The following is a 15,726-nucleotide window of genomic DNA, read 5'->3' on the forward strand; positions in this document are numbered from 1 at the left end:
TATGAGACTGTTCATGTTCTTCTTCATCTTAGTTATCTATCGTCTTCATCTTTCTCAGTTGGTTATGGATCCAGTAATTATTGTTTCCGGTAACTGGATTAAGAAAAACAAATATGTATTCAACGTCGACAGTAGAGGGTGTAAAGTTCTTAATTTAGATGAGAAAACAACACATGAAGATTTCGCAAAGTCTGTTCTCGATGATTACGGATTGAATGATTTGAAGGATCATATTCAGCTTAACTACATGTTCTCGAATAAAGCATTGAAAACGATGGCTCACGACACTCCACCAGTTTACGTGTCCAATACTCGACAATTGCAAGGTTTTCTAAGCCTGAAGAAAATCGAACAACTACGTCTCTGTGTGGAGATTACGGAGAACAGAGCAAGAGAGAAGAGTAAAACATTTTTGAGCTTCAGATCAGAAGCAGAAGTAGAAGCTTCAATAGTTGAGTCCAGAGACGAAAATTACAGTGGGAGTTACGATGGTTGCAGTTTGGAGAAGGAACAAGAGGACAATGAGAATGACTGCTCTAGTAATGTCGAAGGAGAAAAACATGACGTAGTCGGAGAAGATGAAATAGGCGAAGAAAACGAAGAAAATGAAGAAGATGATGAATTTGAAAGCCGATTTGATATGTTCGACGATTCAGACGGTGTGTCATCTGAAGATGATAACTTCAGCTCATACGGTGAGTCTCCTACAGATGACGAAGATTCACCAATGCTACCTCCCAAGAAGATATATCAGAACTTCTCAATGAGCGGATCTAAAGGGAATCTGGAGGTTCTAAGTTTGGAGATGTCGTCGATAGACATTGCGGTAGGTCAACGATACGATAGTAAAGACGATTTGGAGAGACGACTGAAACTTCTTACAGTGAGGTATAAATTTGATTTTGATGTAGAAACATCAACCCCGACATCATACGTTGTTAAGTGTTGGGTTGATGGATGTCTCTGGAGAGTTCGTGCTTCTACCCAAGGAGAATCCAAGGCATTTTATGTTCGTATTTACGATTCGAAGCATACATGTTCTTGCACAGAGCATTCTAATCGATCTCGACAACCAACACCATATATTTTAGGTATGTTGTACAAGAACTTTCTCGGCGACGTTGGTCCGGCCGTTCGCCCTACGAGCGTCGGAATAGCTATCACTAAGCAGTTTGGTATAAAGGTAATTACTTTGTTGTGGTTAAGTTATTTTAACGACACGGCTGAGTAATGTCAAATGTACAGGCTAACATAATCATACACTTCGGCTGAGTTACTATATATTTAGATGCGGCCGAGTTATAGTAAAATAGGGTTGAGTTATTCAGTACGTTATGGCTGTCTTAATTATTTGATGCGGCTGAGTAATGATGATCGTTTTTTTCATGTGAGCAGATGGATTATTGGAAATCACATCGGTCGATGAAATTTCCAAGGGAAATCGATGAGGGAACACCTGAGTGTGGGTTTGAAAGCTTGCCTTCTTACTTATACATGATAAGAAGGGTAAATCCGAGTACAGTTACGCGTCTTCAAATCGATCAGCTTGGAAGATTCATGTATGTGTTTCTTGCCTTTGGTGCGAGCGTTAATGGGTTTCCTTTCATGCGTAAAGTTGTTGTAGTCGACGATACATTTCTCAATGGTAAATACAAAGGGACGCTACTCATAGCACTAGCTCAGGACGGTAACCTCCAGATTTTTCCAATAGCCTTCGCAGTGGTTGACACAGAAAATGATGATTCGTGGCATTGGTTTTTTACGCAACTAAAACTTTTGATTCCTGACGACGAGGGTCTTGCGATAATCTCGGACATGCATAACTCTATAGGAAAAGCAATTAGAAATGTGTATCCGTTGGCTGCTCGGGGAATATGCACCTACCATTTATATAAGAACATATTGGGACAGTACAAAGGAAAAGAAGCATTCCGTCTGATGAAGAAAGCGGCGAGATGTTTTAGGATGTCTGACTTTACTGCGATTTTCGAGGAGATTGAAGCGATTCATCCTGCACTCCACGGCTACCTTCAAAGAGCTGATGTCCGCATGTGGACGCGTGTTCATTTCCCGGGCGAGAGGTATAATTTGATGACTACAAACATAGCGGAATCAATGAACAGAGCATTGTCGCATGCTAGAGGTCTAAACATTGTTCGAATATTAGAAACGATACAGGTTATGATGACCAGATGGTTTGCTGAACGGAGAGAGGATGCCAGACTGCAGCCAACGACGTTTACGCGTGGTGTCGAGAAACTACTACATGTAAGTCAGTCCTAACAGTAAAAATAAGTCTGTCTTTAAAATTTCTCTCTCTATCTAAATGGAATATTTCCCTCTTCTTGAATTGCCTGAAGAAATTCTGGCGTTGGTGGTTGAACGTGTGGCCCGTAACTCCTTCCGAGATCTCTATGGCCTCAAAGCATCATCCAAGTCGATGAAAGCGTTAGCAGAGTGGCGTGGTGTATACAATTTTTACGATGTGTTATTCGTTCCTTGGGGACTCAATATGCCTTCGCAGTTGTTGAAGTCTTGCTACGCTGAGGGAAATCCAAGCACACTTTATATAAAGGGTGTACAGTTCTACTTCACATTCGGCCTTCAAGAAGAAGGCCTTTCTCTCATGAAGCGTGCAGCAGATGCATGATATGAGCGTGTTGTGTATACACACGCAATTACTCAAACAATCTTTTTGTGTGATGGGCAGTATTTTCATGGTATTCCAAGAGAATGGGTTCAGAGGTTAGGGAAACTAGTGCGATCTGTGAAATGGGGATGGGGTTTGTGGCATTCTGACGAGTTCCGCCAAAATAGGGCGCTGTTCATTTCAAAGTTTGTTCCGTCGTTCTACAGATGCCAATGTAAAACACATGTGTGGCGACAATGTCTCTGCTTGTGGCACTTTGATATGACTAAGGATGACAACATGTGTGAGCGCTGTTTCTAGATCAAAGAGATTAGCATGTTTTTACGTGATTTTGAACCGATAAGCGTTATTAGGGACACAAGGAAGTGGTGAAGATGTAATCTATCGGTACCTTATCTTCTTAAGTTCTTTGCTATTTTCTTTTTAAGTTCAAATGAATGTAATGAAGGCTTAGTTATTGTTTCTTTTGGCTGATTTATTGTTCAATTACGGCTGCATTACTGTTTTATCACGGCTGATTTATTGTGCATTAAACACTTAAAAAAAAAGGTTCATTTACGTGCATTACAAAACATTCAGATTTCTTAGTTTACGTGCAGACATGTAAAACGTCAATTACAAACGAACGGAGGGAGTAATAATTAGCCTCGATATTCTCATATTGTTGGCTGAGTTAAAGTAATAATTAGCCTCAATATTTTAACCACGCGCCACCATTAATCGACAACTCAGTCCAATCAAGCAAGTGGAAACGTCCCATTAATAATGAAAGTGGGTGAGTGATAATCTTCGTTGTGGTATAAACAATGATGAGTTAGCTGAGTTACTTTACACTTTACGGCTGAGTTACTTTATACATTACGGCTGCACGGCTGAGTTACTTTACACTTTATAACTGAGTTACTTTATACATAACGGCTGAGTTTCTAAACAATGCTATCATTTGTTTGCTTCACGGCTGAGTTTGTAAACAATGTTATCATTTGTTTGCTTCACGGCTGAGTTTGTAAACAATGTTATCATTTGTTTGCTTCACGGCTGAGATACTTTAATACGTTAAGTCTGAGTTACATAAAACATAGGCTGACTTACAAAACATTACTAAACAAAGTAGTAGTAGTAGCAAAGTAACGACATTCCAACCCCACAAACAAACACATTCCTCAAACACCGACCTTGACTCATACATTCTTCTCCTTTTCCCTCAGATGCCGTCTTTATTACTTCAATCTCTTTCTCCAACCGAGCAACACTAAGTCTGAATTCCGAGATGTCTTTGTTCATGCCACTTATCATTGACTTAATATCCTCAACCTCTTCAACCAAACACTCATCCGCCCATTTGAGTAAATGTCTCTTTTTCACAATATAACCAGATCTAAGTACTACGTTACAGAACATGCAAAATAAGAACCAAAACGAACCTTATTATATACTTTTCCGCAGCAATAGTACAATCTTCATGGATTTGTAGCGGTTCCAGATGTAGAAATGTAACAGGGTTCACCACACCAACACTGTTTTGGCGTTCCTCTTTCCGCGTTCAAACGGCGTCTGTGAGAATTTCCTGAAACGCAGGATGAAGAAGACATTTTGATTCTCAAAACAATTTCAGAAACGAAATGGAATTACATGAAATTAGGGAGAGCAAGACGACATGATGAAACATCATCGTTTCCACACGCGCCATAGTTATAATAATATTTAAATGTGTCGATATTGTAAATCGCTCGACACATGCGTCACAGACTGTTAATAATTAGCCTCGATATTAGGTTTGAGCCGTATTTTCTACACGCGCCATTATTAATCGACAACTCAGTCCAATCAAGCAAGTGGAAACGTCACATTAGAAATGTATTATATTAACATTCACAGCTGGGTTTTGCCATTTTACAATGGCTGAATTATGATTAATTTATTTACGGTTGAGTTTCGGTCACTTATGGCTGGATTTATCGTAAACTAACATTCACAACTGAGTTACCTTATACGTTTTGGCTGAGTTAACTTTATGTTTTCACTAAGTTAACATTCACAGCTGAGTTATTTTATACGTAGAGGCTGAGTTATTATAAAGATACGGCTGAATTAAACAAACACATTATGACTGGGTATACAAGAAATATGAATTCGACACGTTTACATTCAGGAACCAAAATTATCAGATTCAAAATACAGACAAGGCATCACTTTCAGAAACCAAAATAGTCAGGACCAAACTCTTCAAACATGTAGACGAGATCACGCCAGACTCTTGTTAACATCCACGGAGGCTTGTCGCCTCCGATTGCCCAAGTTCTCTTCAAATAGCGCATCTGGCAATGAAATAGTGTTCTGGCCACAAGATTAAAATGTGTCCAAACTGTCGAATTATGCCTTCGATCCCATGTGTTTTTGCGCTACAAAAAAAAATTACAAAACCGTTGAGAACACAAGAGAAAAATAACTCAGCAATGCTATTCTGCCATTTTAAGTGGACAAACTGTTCTTACATCGAGTTGAAGAAACCAGCGTTTCTTAAAATGATCGGGAATTGCGCGGTATGTCGGCCAATCATGAACCCAGCCTTCTGCAAGAATCGACGGGATGACGAGAGAGATCACTTAAAAATTTGAACCAGATAGTACTGGTTGTGTCAAGTAATTCACCCGGACCAGGGTATAGAAGAGGGAGCTTTTCACGATTTGCAGAGCTTAGTATCGCATTGACATTGTTCTCTAACATCGTTGAATAACCAGGAACAATCGTCATGACTTTTGATGGGGATTGAGAGTTTTTGTTTACGTTTTTTTAGAGAGAGAAAGGTGTAAGAGAGGAGACAATATATAGAGAGGTACAGAATGTCAAACGTCTCGAGTTAAAATTTCCCAAGAAGCAGTTATCTTTTTCCCACCAAACGTCAGGATGAAGTTACACTTTACGGCTGAGTTACAGACCACATTTACGGCTGACTTAGTAAATGGGGTTTAGGGTTTAGGGTTGCTTATTTAGGGTTTAGGTTTGCTTTTTCGGGTTTTTAAGTTTGGGATTTGGATTTATGGTGCAAGAATAGTTATAAAAACACAAATTCATGATAAATAACACAATAATAGTTTATGAGTTTTGAATTTTGCTCACACCTTATATGTATCAGTTAAGTTTATGAGTAATTGTAAGACAAACATATACCTCAAGATCATGATTGATTCTAAACTCGTAGATTCAATAAAGAAGACACATTCAGTTGATTACATATTCACTTCAGATATATAATTGGAGTTTCCATTTAAAATTTTAAAGTATAAACATTTTTTTTTTTATTATAGGGTATGTTTGAGGTATGGCTGAGTTATAATATCGTAACGGCTGACTAATACTAATCGATACGGCTGAGTTATATAAACATGTTACGATTATAGGGTATGTTTGGGGTAAGGCTGAGTTACGTATATACGACACGGCAGAGTTATAAAAACGATAAAACTGAGTCAAATACTTAATAACAACATAAGTCAAGTACTGTGAAATCAAGAGGCCGCATATTAGTAGCTTTATCGACACTACCAAACTCCTCATTCAAAGTCCTTTTCACCCCTGATTCCTTTTCAAGCTCCTTGGCCAAATTCTTTTTCGGTCCAAACTCCTTACCAGGAGTCGCAGCTACTAACGCTGGACTATTGACAGACTTCTGATGCGTTCGAACCACCGGTGATGCCATCGATAAAGAGTTATCTGATAATTGTGGAGAGGGGTTATCATGGTTTTCGGGAATTTTCCCAATCCCCAGATCTTTCAGACGCTCCTCCAGTAAAGCATTCACCCTGTCATCAATGGTCTTTTGGTCCATCAATGGTCTGTTCTGGTCTAACTTGTAAGCTTCCAACCGTGAGTCAACCTGATCAAATTTTCTGGAAATAGTATCCAGAGTACTCACAATGGTCGTTAGAGTCGCTTTGTTCTCCAACACCAACTCTTTGCTACCTTCCTTCTCGCTAGAACCCTTTCCCGCTGCATCAGCTTCAGACTCATTCTGTGTCTTAACTTTCTTCTGCTTCTTAGTGGGTGGCTCAGCTTCTGACGAAACTCCACCCTTCATTCTCTTCTTCTCATTCCCCTTCCCCTTTGCATTCCCCTGCACTTCCCACAAACCTTTCACAAATCTACTTGAATGTATGTCTGTTATCAACCTAACGAGTTGTGGGTCGTCATCTTCACCCGGCCAAATAGGAAACATCTCTTCAATTGAGTCCTTCAAAATTATTCTCCTCACACGCACCTGCAACACCAGGTTATAACAAAACTCAGCCTCCAAACAAACACAAAACTCAGCCATCAACTAAAATAATTCAGCCGTGATTTAACACATAACTCAGCCATCAACTAAAATAATTCAGCCGTAATTTAACACATAACTCAGCCATTAAGTAACTCCGAACTCAGCCATAAAATAAATTAAGTCAGCGTTAAACCTTACCTCGCCATGCTTTTCGATTTCGGCAGACAACAATTTATCAAAGTTTGCACGTGTACTCTTTCCACCCCATCGCAAAAGCGGAACGTCTTCGTTATTGATCACTCTCCCAAAACTCTCACCGAAGCATGTGACGGATTCATAAGCCCAAATCAATAACGCGTCCTTCATGCCGCTTATTGTGTATGAACCTCCATCTGGAGCCAACGTTTTAATAGAGTCAATTAGAACTTCGTATGCAGTCCGACCCCATGGATACGACCTCATGGCTTCATCGTCGAATACCCTTATTGCACTTTGAAAGGGTATCCTTGAATTGTGATGCAAACAATAGACTCCCATGGCTTGAAGAAGTAGCAGCCCCAACCACTTGCGCTTTTCAAAACTCCAAAGCGGACAGAACGCTAATGCTGCCTTCAGTTCATCTAACTTTGGTCCCATCCCAAGCGGCACCTTCAACTCCCCCCCAAAACTCGTTGTATTGACCATGATCATATTTTTCTGTTGGCAATGGATCTGTGTTTAGCCCAGTGATCTCACCAAACTCGAGCAAGCTAAACCTGATAGCCTCATCAGCCACGAGACACCATATCTCCTTCTTTATAACTCGCAGCTGTCTACACAGTAGATAGTGCACGGTCCTACCAGACCACATGCTTTCGCGTTCAGCTAGCCTAGCAACTATTCCAATGGGAGAGAGCATCGATCTGATCATATAACCCAACAATAAAATCAGCCACAACAAAACAGTAACTCAGCCGCATCATAAGAGTAACACAGTCATAACATAATATTAGGTTATTCACGACACAAATATAACTCAGCCATAACATAACCATAACTCAGCTGCAACAAAACCCTAACTCAGACGCAACGAAACCCTCAACAAAACAAAATCACAGCCGCAACACAACCCTATCTCAGTCGCAACAAAATATAAATCAGATGAAATATAATACATAACTGACCCAAAAACTCAACAAAACACAATATATAACGTCACGATATCCTACCGGAAAAGACGAACTCGGAGATAAGAATGCGGCGAAGACGGCGGCGAAGACGATTTCGTACAAACGAGTTCAGAATTCTGATTTCGGGCACGATGATAACAGAGAAAACAGAGTACAACGACAAAGAGCTATTTCGACAAAGAGGAAGTTAACACAGACAATGTCGATGACGGAGAGTGGGAGTATCCTCGCGGTTCCGTCTCGACGGTTCTTCTTCGAGACGACAAAACGATGTTCTTAGTTAGTTTTTTTTTTAAACTTCGATTTAGTTATATTGGAAAAGAGACGGTTTGGTTTCTATTGTGGTGGTGATGTGTAATTTTAATTACTGAGGTGGATTATATGTTTAAAAGTAATTTCAATTAAAAAAAACTAACTAAAGGCCCTTAGAATCATTTACTATGGGTGTCTAAACATTTTAGTCATTTTAAAAAGATATTTAACATTCTAATAATAAACCAATTTTTGTTATAGTCATTTTCTCGTAATAATATTTCATTCGCTAGTTGCTTTCTAATGATTCTACTCTCCAATGAACAACTTTTTGAGAGGCCATTGGTCCGACGGCAAGTCGAATCCAACTTACTTATGATGCTTTTGAGCTATGATGTTTATTTTGCGCACCTCTTATCTGTTAATTTTAGTTATCACTGTAATAATTCGTTAACTGTATCCATGTATCATTGGTTATTTTTTATTTATTTTTAAGGCTTATGTATCATTGGTCATTAACACGTTCGTGTAGTTCGACGACTATTATTTAAAACAATGAAAGTTGTACATGTATTGTATACTTTCATATTACTTGTTTTATTTTTGGTTACAAATCAAAGGTAACCAGATCCTGGGATTTGTTTTGTCGAATCACAAATGCAATTTTATATCATACTCCTGAAAGAACTGCTTATATATTCGTCGACTTCGTATTTTTAATTTGTCTTTATATGTACCAACACCTTGGCAACCTTACATGTCACATCATAATACAAAAACGTATAAATAATTTGACTATATACCATAAACATATTTTGATTTAACAAACTAATAGAAATGATTAATGTAATCATACCACGGAATATCTTAAATCAAATAGAAGGATCCATCAATATTATTCAAGAGCATTAGCGCTAGTCGGATCCTCTCGAGCCTCCGGATAAGAGGATCATCGAAAAAAAATATTATTCAAGGGAGTTTGTTGTTTTGTACACCCAGGTTTGATTAATCTTCACACGGTAAGAAGAATATGGATCCTTTGTTCTCTGTATTAATACTATTTATCTAATGATAGGTGAAAACGAGTTTGACATGATTTTGTATTACAAAACTGATATTCCGGAAATGCTGATCACGTTTATCATTGACTTCGTGATATTTAGTTTGTTAATCTTTAGCATGATGTAAAAGCAAACATCAAATGCAAACGGAATAGAAAAAAATGCAAACGGTAGAATTCCTTCGATTTACAACTTTGCGTTTTCGCTGACATACAATAAAAATGATCAATATGGTAAATACATTCATCATCTTCTCTAGTCATGTATTATGTTAAGCTAAGATAAATAATATAACATAGTTCAGTCTTTGTAGCTGCTAATATTTTCTCCCCTCCTACATCATTTTAAAAGTTACAGTTTCACTTTTTTATATATTCATAATCTCCTGTCAATTGGAAATATAAATTCATTTTTTTCTTATTTATATTATTATATAGTTATAATGTTGAATGATTTTTCTAACATTTCTGTACATTTTCTTACATCATTTGTCACACAAAAGTTTTGCCATGTTATCATTCATTCTAAAATTATAATATATTTTGAATTTGAATTGATGGGTTCTATTGTTCAACACTTCCAGAAAAAAATCAACTCATAATTTATCTCTGTGTGAAAGTTTTCAGCTCGTATTAGTCGGCCGAAAACATTTCATAATATATTTTAAATGTGAATGTTCTAAGCTCGTATTACTAATAAACCATTTTTTAATTAATTTTTGACTAACGACAAAAATTAAAATTACAGATTTAGGAGATATATAAAACGAGCGCCTAAAGTTAAAAAAACTTTTAAACCCACATTTTTCTCTCTCGTTAATTTGTTTCTGTGGTTCCGGTCACCGCAGCTCTGTCATCATCTTCTCTCCTCTCTGCATCTTCCTTCTTCTCCATCTACTAATCTCAAACCTACAATATCTCGAACTGTAGATCTCTATCGTACATCGTCTTGTCCTAAGTTTCTGAATACAGTTGTAATTACAAAGATTCGTTTTTTTTTTTCCTTTTTTTCCAAAATTTCCAAAATTCAGTTGTATCGTTCTATTTGAGAGTGTTTTATTAATCTGTATCGAAAAGGACCCGACTTTATCGGAGCTCCGGCTCTCAAGAGTTATTCAAATGGCTGCGTCAGAGAGATCGATGGACCAAGAAGTCGTCAAGAGCTCTTCCTTCCTACAAAAGTTCAGACTTTACGAAACACGCTCGGTAAAGATTCCTCTCTCTCTCTCTCTCTCATCCATAGATTTGCTAAAAGTCTAAACCTTTTGTCGTTTTTTTGTCTGAACAACAGAACTTCTACATGATCGGAAGAGATAAAAACCGAACCTTTTGGAAGGTTCTCAAGCTAGACAGAACAGAGCAAACAGAGCTCAACTTCCACCAAGACTCAACTCCTTACACAGAATCCGAATGCTTCGAGACTCTGAGAAGGATACACGAAGGGAACAGATCAACCGGTGGGTTAAAATTCGTCACCACTTGCTACGGGATCATCGGTAACGTTCTTATTACACCAAATCTTGTGCTCTACTAGTTGCTAGTTTTGACATTTTCTTGGTTTTATAGGATTCATTAGGTTCTTGGGACCTTACTACATGCTGATAATCACTAAAAGAAGGAAGCTTGGTGAAGTTTGTGGGCACACTGTTTACGGTGTAGCAAAGAGCAGGATTGTTACGATTCCACATGCTTCTGTTCTGTCCACTGTGGCATATTCTAAGGATGAGAAAAGGTCTTCTTATGTCACTTGTGCTTGTAAAAATTGAAAAAAAAAACTGTACCTTGGTACCTTATTTACATTTAGAAATTATTAAAAACTTTTTCCACTTGTACTTAGATTCTACTCTCTTTTTCTCTACTTTGATCCAGCAGATTAGTGTTTCCATCTTGTTGCACTTTTTTTTTTTTTTTGCTTTTTTACTATTTCTAGGTACAGTGGACACACTTTCTGTTTGTTGTATATATTTTGATATGTTATATGACAAGAGGTATTATCAAGAAAATGGAGAGCCTTTTTTAAATATTTTATTCTGATTTTGATTTCTTCTGTTTGTTGATATGTTTTTAAGATGATTTACTGATCCAGGTTCTGAATCATGTTTCTTTTTTTTTTTGCTTGTTTCTTTTGTCTTGTTTGGAAATTTTTATAGGTACAAGAGGCTTCTCTGCACTGTTGATCTCACAAAGGACTTCTTCTTCAGCTATTCCTATCACATCATGCACTCGCTTCAGAGGAATCTCTCAAACAATGTTGAAGGACAGACTTACTATGAATCTATGTTTGTCTGGAACGAATACTTAACTCGACGGATTCGAAATAACGCCGAGGATTGTATGTGGACAGTTGCCTTGGTGTATGGATTCTTCAAACAGGTACTACTGTTTACAAATTGGTCCTATGGTTTCTACTACTTTTTCTAACATTCTGAGATATGCACATTCTAATTTGTTTACCGTTGAAATTACTTTTTGTGTCTAATGTTTAGGTTAAACTATCAGTTTCTGAGAAGAACTTTAGATTGACTCTAATTGCGCGAAGATCTAGGCATTATGCTGGCACAAGGTACAAATACTCCACTTAAGCTTGTTCTATATCTGCCATTCATTTGGTTAAAGCTGTATTCAATATAGAATTTGAAGTGATTTTGTTTTTTAATGAGTTTTTTAAGTAGTTTGAATAACAGTGGATTCGTCGTTTTCCAGATATCTGAAACGTGGTGTGAACGAGAAAGGCAGGGTAGCTAATGATGTTGAGACAGAGCAGATTGTTTACGAGGAACCTCAAGATGGCCATCCCGTCAGAATAAGTTCTGTAGTTCAGAACCGTGGCTCCATACCTTTGTTCTGGTCTCAGGAGACTTCACGCTTGAATATCAAACCTGATATAACATGTATATGATCTTTGATCAATTTCTTTTCTGCTTTGATAATTTTTCTGTGTGATGATTCCTCTTTTCTATGTGTAAAGTGTCAGCGAAAGACCCTAACTTCGAAGCAACCAGACTACACTTCGAAAATCTAGCAAGGAGATATGGGAATCCAATCATAGTACTGAACTTGATCAAGGTTAGTTTATCTTACTTGTCAATGAAGTTACAAAATCTTGATTCAAGGCTCTAATATTCATTTGATTGTTAAAAAAACAGACACGTGAAAAGAGGCCAAGAGAGACTATTCTGCGTGTAGAGTTTGCAAATGCGATTAAATTTATAAACAAAGGGCTAAGCAAGGAGGAGCGTCTAAGGCCTCTTCACTGGGATTTGCATAAACACTCCAGAAAGTACGTTGAATGGAACACAACCCTCATATAGCTTATAAGTTATAAAGTTAACACAATAATGCTTTTACTGAACATTGTTTTGGGTTGCAGAAAAGGCACAAACGTGTTGGGGATTCTCGGCAGGTTGGCCACTTATGCACTGAACTTGACTGGCATCTTCTACTGTCAGCTAACTTCAGATGGGTTTCAGAACCAGAATCCATCCACCGTGGAGTGAGTATCTAAATTTACCAACATTTTTTTTACCTCTATGTAACTGATATTCTGGAGACTATAGACGATTTAATAAAAAAAATTAATAAATTTTATTTTATTTTTGCTCAAATTTACGGGCCTATGTATATGTAATTTTTTCAAAAGGTTTGGAGGCTATAAGCAAATGTTTCATTCGGTTTTGCCCAGGACCGGCCATGTGCTTACCATTGTGTTGCTACCAAATAGCCTTTGATTTGATTTATAACCTCTTGGTTTTTATTGCAGGAACAATATTGGTGAATGTTCTACTTATGATCTTCCCACTAAAGATGAGATTGCATCAGACTCAGTGGTGGAGAATGGTAATGACAGCAAGGATCGACAAAAGGAAGCCACAATTCTTCAGAAAGGAGTCTTGAGGACTAACTGCATAGACTGTTTAGACCGCACCAATGTTGCTCAGTACGCCTATGGTTTGGTAGCATTTGGGCGTCAACTCCACGCTTTGGGATTGACAGAGTCTGATACTATTGATCTAGATAATCCTCTCGCTGAAGATTTGATGGGAGTTTATGAGACAATGGGTGATACTCTTGCGCTTCAGTATGGAGGATCCGCTGCACACAACAAGGTCTCTTTCTTATCTTCTCTGGCCATTACTTTGTTGCCTTGTTATTAAACCTTGCAATGATCTTTTTTCTTTCTGTGGATAGATATTTTGTGAAAGGCGTGGTCAGTGGAAAGCGGCTACTCAGTCACAAGAACTGTTCAGAACATTGCAACGTTACTACAGTAACGCTTATATGGATGCTGAAAAGCAAGATGCAATTAACTTGTATGCTGTCTTAAACTTTTCTCTCTCTAAGCCTTTATATGCCATCTGGTATGACAATGTTGTTTGACGTTTAACTTGTACTCTTCTTCTACAGGTTCTTGGGATACTTCCAGCCACAACCAGATAAGCCAGCGTTATGGGAATTGGGTTCTGATCAGCATTACAATGCAGCAAGGTTTCTTGCCAGTTCTGTACCTGAGATCTCAAGGTACTTTACACTTGTAGAGTCGTTTGAAACATGTTATGTTATGTTACTTACATTACATTTTTTCCCCGTACGTTTAGGTCTACGATAAAACGATCTTTATCAGAAAGTAGCATCCTTAGTGAGGGCACTAGTACAGTAGCTGGTAGACATGGTTTAGGTGAGAAGGATGAAGAAGTTAAAGGTCTTTCAGATTCAGCACCTGAGATCATCTCAACATCTAAAACAACTTCCATGATTGCTGGTAGTTTCAGGTAAAAAACTGTTAAATAATGTTTTTAGATTAAGGTTGTTGTCAGCTAAATATGGGGAATGAATTTGTGTGTTGTGTGTGTTTGCAGTGCTCCACCACCGATACTGGAGGAGATAGGCTTAGAAGAGATACTTGAAAACGATTGCTTCTGCTTTAATGATGATAGGCATGGTGGTGACCAATGTACATGTGCAGCTTTTGATATGGATTGGGTTTCTTCTTCAGGAGCCTCTTGTGAAGATGAGAGTTACGGAAGGTAAAAAATTAGAAGACAAGATCTCTCTTTATGAATTCATTTACCAACCAAATATGTTGTCTGAAGTTGGCTTTTTTCATGTTATGCAGATCAGCATTAGTTAGATCTTTTGAAACCATCCCTGAAAGTACTAATATAGAGCCAGAGATTTGTGTCATTAACACAGAAGTGAGCAAAATAAATTAACACAAAGCAGCCGTTTGTGTTAGTATCAAATGCTTACTTTTTTTTGACAGAGAGATGAAGTAACAACTGTGGAGGGAGAAGCGATTAGTGGGATTCCTCAAGGTTATGTGAGGTGGGTGATGGGCCATTTCTGGTGACACAAGAGCTTTTCAACAGCTAGATTGTTTTTACCAACAAAGAAAATAAGAAGATACATGTTAGTGCTACTAATGAAGAAAGAAAACTATCAGAGAAGAATATACTAACAGCGCTAATTCATTAGTCAGATTGGAAGAAAAATGGTGAAAGGTGAGAAAGAAATAAAAGGAAGAGAGAGAGTAGACAAACTTGTATATAATTTACTTATAAAGAAAAACATAACTTAGATCTTGTTGGATATATCTTTGTGACATTTTCATTTTTTGGAGGGGGATCTGATTCCCGTATGCAATAAAACAGAGTGTATGTTCAGTACTCTTCCAGCGTTTAAAACTAGACTATGGAATGGAGTTCGGACAGTTTTGGACCAACCTGTTTGAAGATACTAGTACATAAAGACACACATGTTTTGTCTGTTTCATAGTGTTATTACCAGTATTCTCTAAACTAACAACATCTACAAAGTACAATTCTTGAGATGGAGAGAGGAGCTTAGTGATGTGTCAATGGTATTATTAACATTACAAAGGTAGATAATGAGGTTAATTCCGACAAAAAGGATTTTAACCAAACCCGTTCCTAATTAACTTGCGTAAAACGACAAATTAGTCATCAGTGGGTCCACGTGATTTAACGTGTTTAAAACTAAAAGCACATCTTTCCAAAAAAAGGACGGTGACACAAGACATCCGAGTGTAGAGCACTTTACGAGGAAGACCACATTCATTCGAACCTTCTGGAGCGAGAGCCACTAAAGAAAATATCAAACCAAATCTGAAATCTCAGCCGCACCCTCATGCTCGAAGATGATTGAGTTATTACTCTCCACAACCGATTATAGTAATCAATTTTCACTTTGTTCAAAAAAAAAAATGTAATCAATTTTCACAAGATATTTTAGCATATATTGGCGAATAAGTTATATCTTAAGTTCATTACCTATAATATTCAAGATATAAATACAATTGACAAATCATCAAACTCTTTTA

The 15,726-nt window shown here is 37.6% G+C and overlaps 3 protein-coding genes across 4 annotated transcripts; 2 read left to right on the forward strand and 1 right to left on the reverse strand.

Annotated features, from left to right (window-relative positions):
- Positions 1 to 64: 64 nt before the first annotated feature.
- Positions 65 to 2,283, forward strand: LOC106374144. Its single transcript, XM_013814236.1, has 3 exons — positions 65 to 539; positions 657 to 1,183; positions 1,396 to 2,283. Exons 1-3 carry the CDS (start codon positions 65 to 67, stop codon positions 2,281 to 2,283), a joined length of 1,890 nt encoding a protein of 629 aa, XP_013669690.1.
- Positions 2,284 to 6,128: 3,845 nt separating this feature from the next.
- LOC106374143 lies at positions 6,129 to 7,592 on the reverse strand. The gene is made up of 2 exons (XM_013814235.1): positions 7,107 to 7,592; positions 6,129 to 6,908 (listed from the first exon to the last, which is right to left on the reverse strand). The coding sequence occupies exons 1-2, from the start codon at positions 7,590 to 7,592 to the stop codon at positions 6,129 to 6,131; spliced, it is 1,266 nt and encodes a 421-aa protein (XP_013669689.1).
- A 2,576-nt stretch (positions 7,593 to 10,168) lies between these two features.
- Positions 10,169 to 15,054, forward strand: LOC106377567 (phosphoinositide phosphatase SAC2). Of its 2 annotated transcripts, XM_013817836.3 has the most exons (16): positions 10,169 to 10,595; positions 10,681 to 10,885; positions 10,956 to 11,121; positions 11,540 to 11,762; positions 11,876 to 11,952; positions 12,093 to 12,280; positions 12,358 to 12,455; positions 12,536 to 12,669; positions 12,760 to 12,882; positions 13,150 to 13,495; positions 13,578 to 13,699; positions 13,794 to 13,907; positions 13,985 to 14,158; positions 14,246 to 14,413; positions 14,503 to 14,581; positions 14,650 to 15,054. In XM_013817836.3, exons 1-16 carry the CDS (start codon positions 10,509 to 10,511, stop codon positions 14,734 to 14,736), a joined length of 2,391 nt encoding a protein of 796 aa, XP_013673290.1. In that variant the 5' UTR covers positions 10,169 to 10,508; the 3' UTR covers positions 14,737 to 15,054. The 2 variants fall into 2 exon arrangements, with proteins under 2 accessions (XP_013673290.1, XP_048600563.1); XM_048744606.1 differs by lacking the exon at positions 14,503 to 14,581.
- Positions 15,055 to 15,726: the final 672 nt, after the last annotated feature.

The sequence above is a fragment of the Brassica napus genome, chromosome C1, assembly GCF_020379485.1.
Source record: "Brassica napus cultivar Da-Ae chromosome C1, Da-Ae, whole genome shotgun sequence".
NCBI lineage: Eukaryota > Viridiplantae > Streptophyta > Magnoliopsida > Brassicales > Brassicaceae > Brassica > Brassica napus.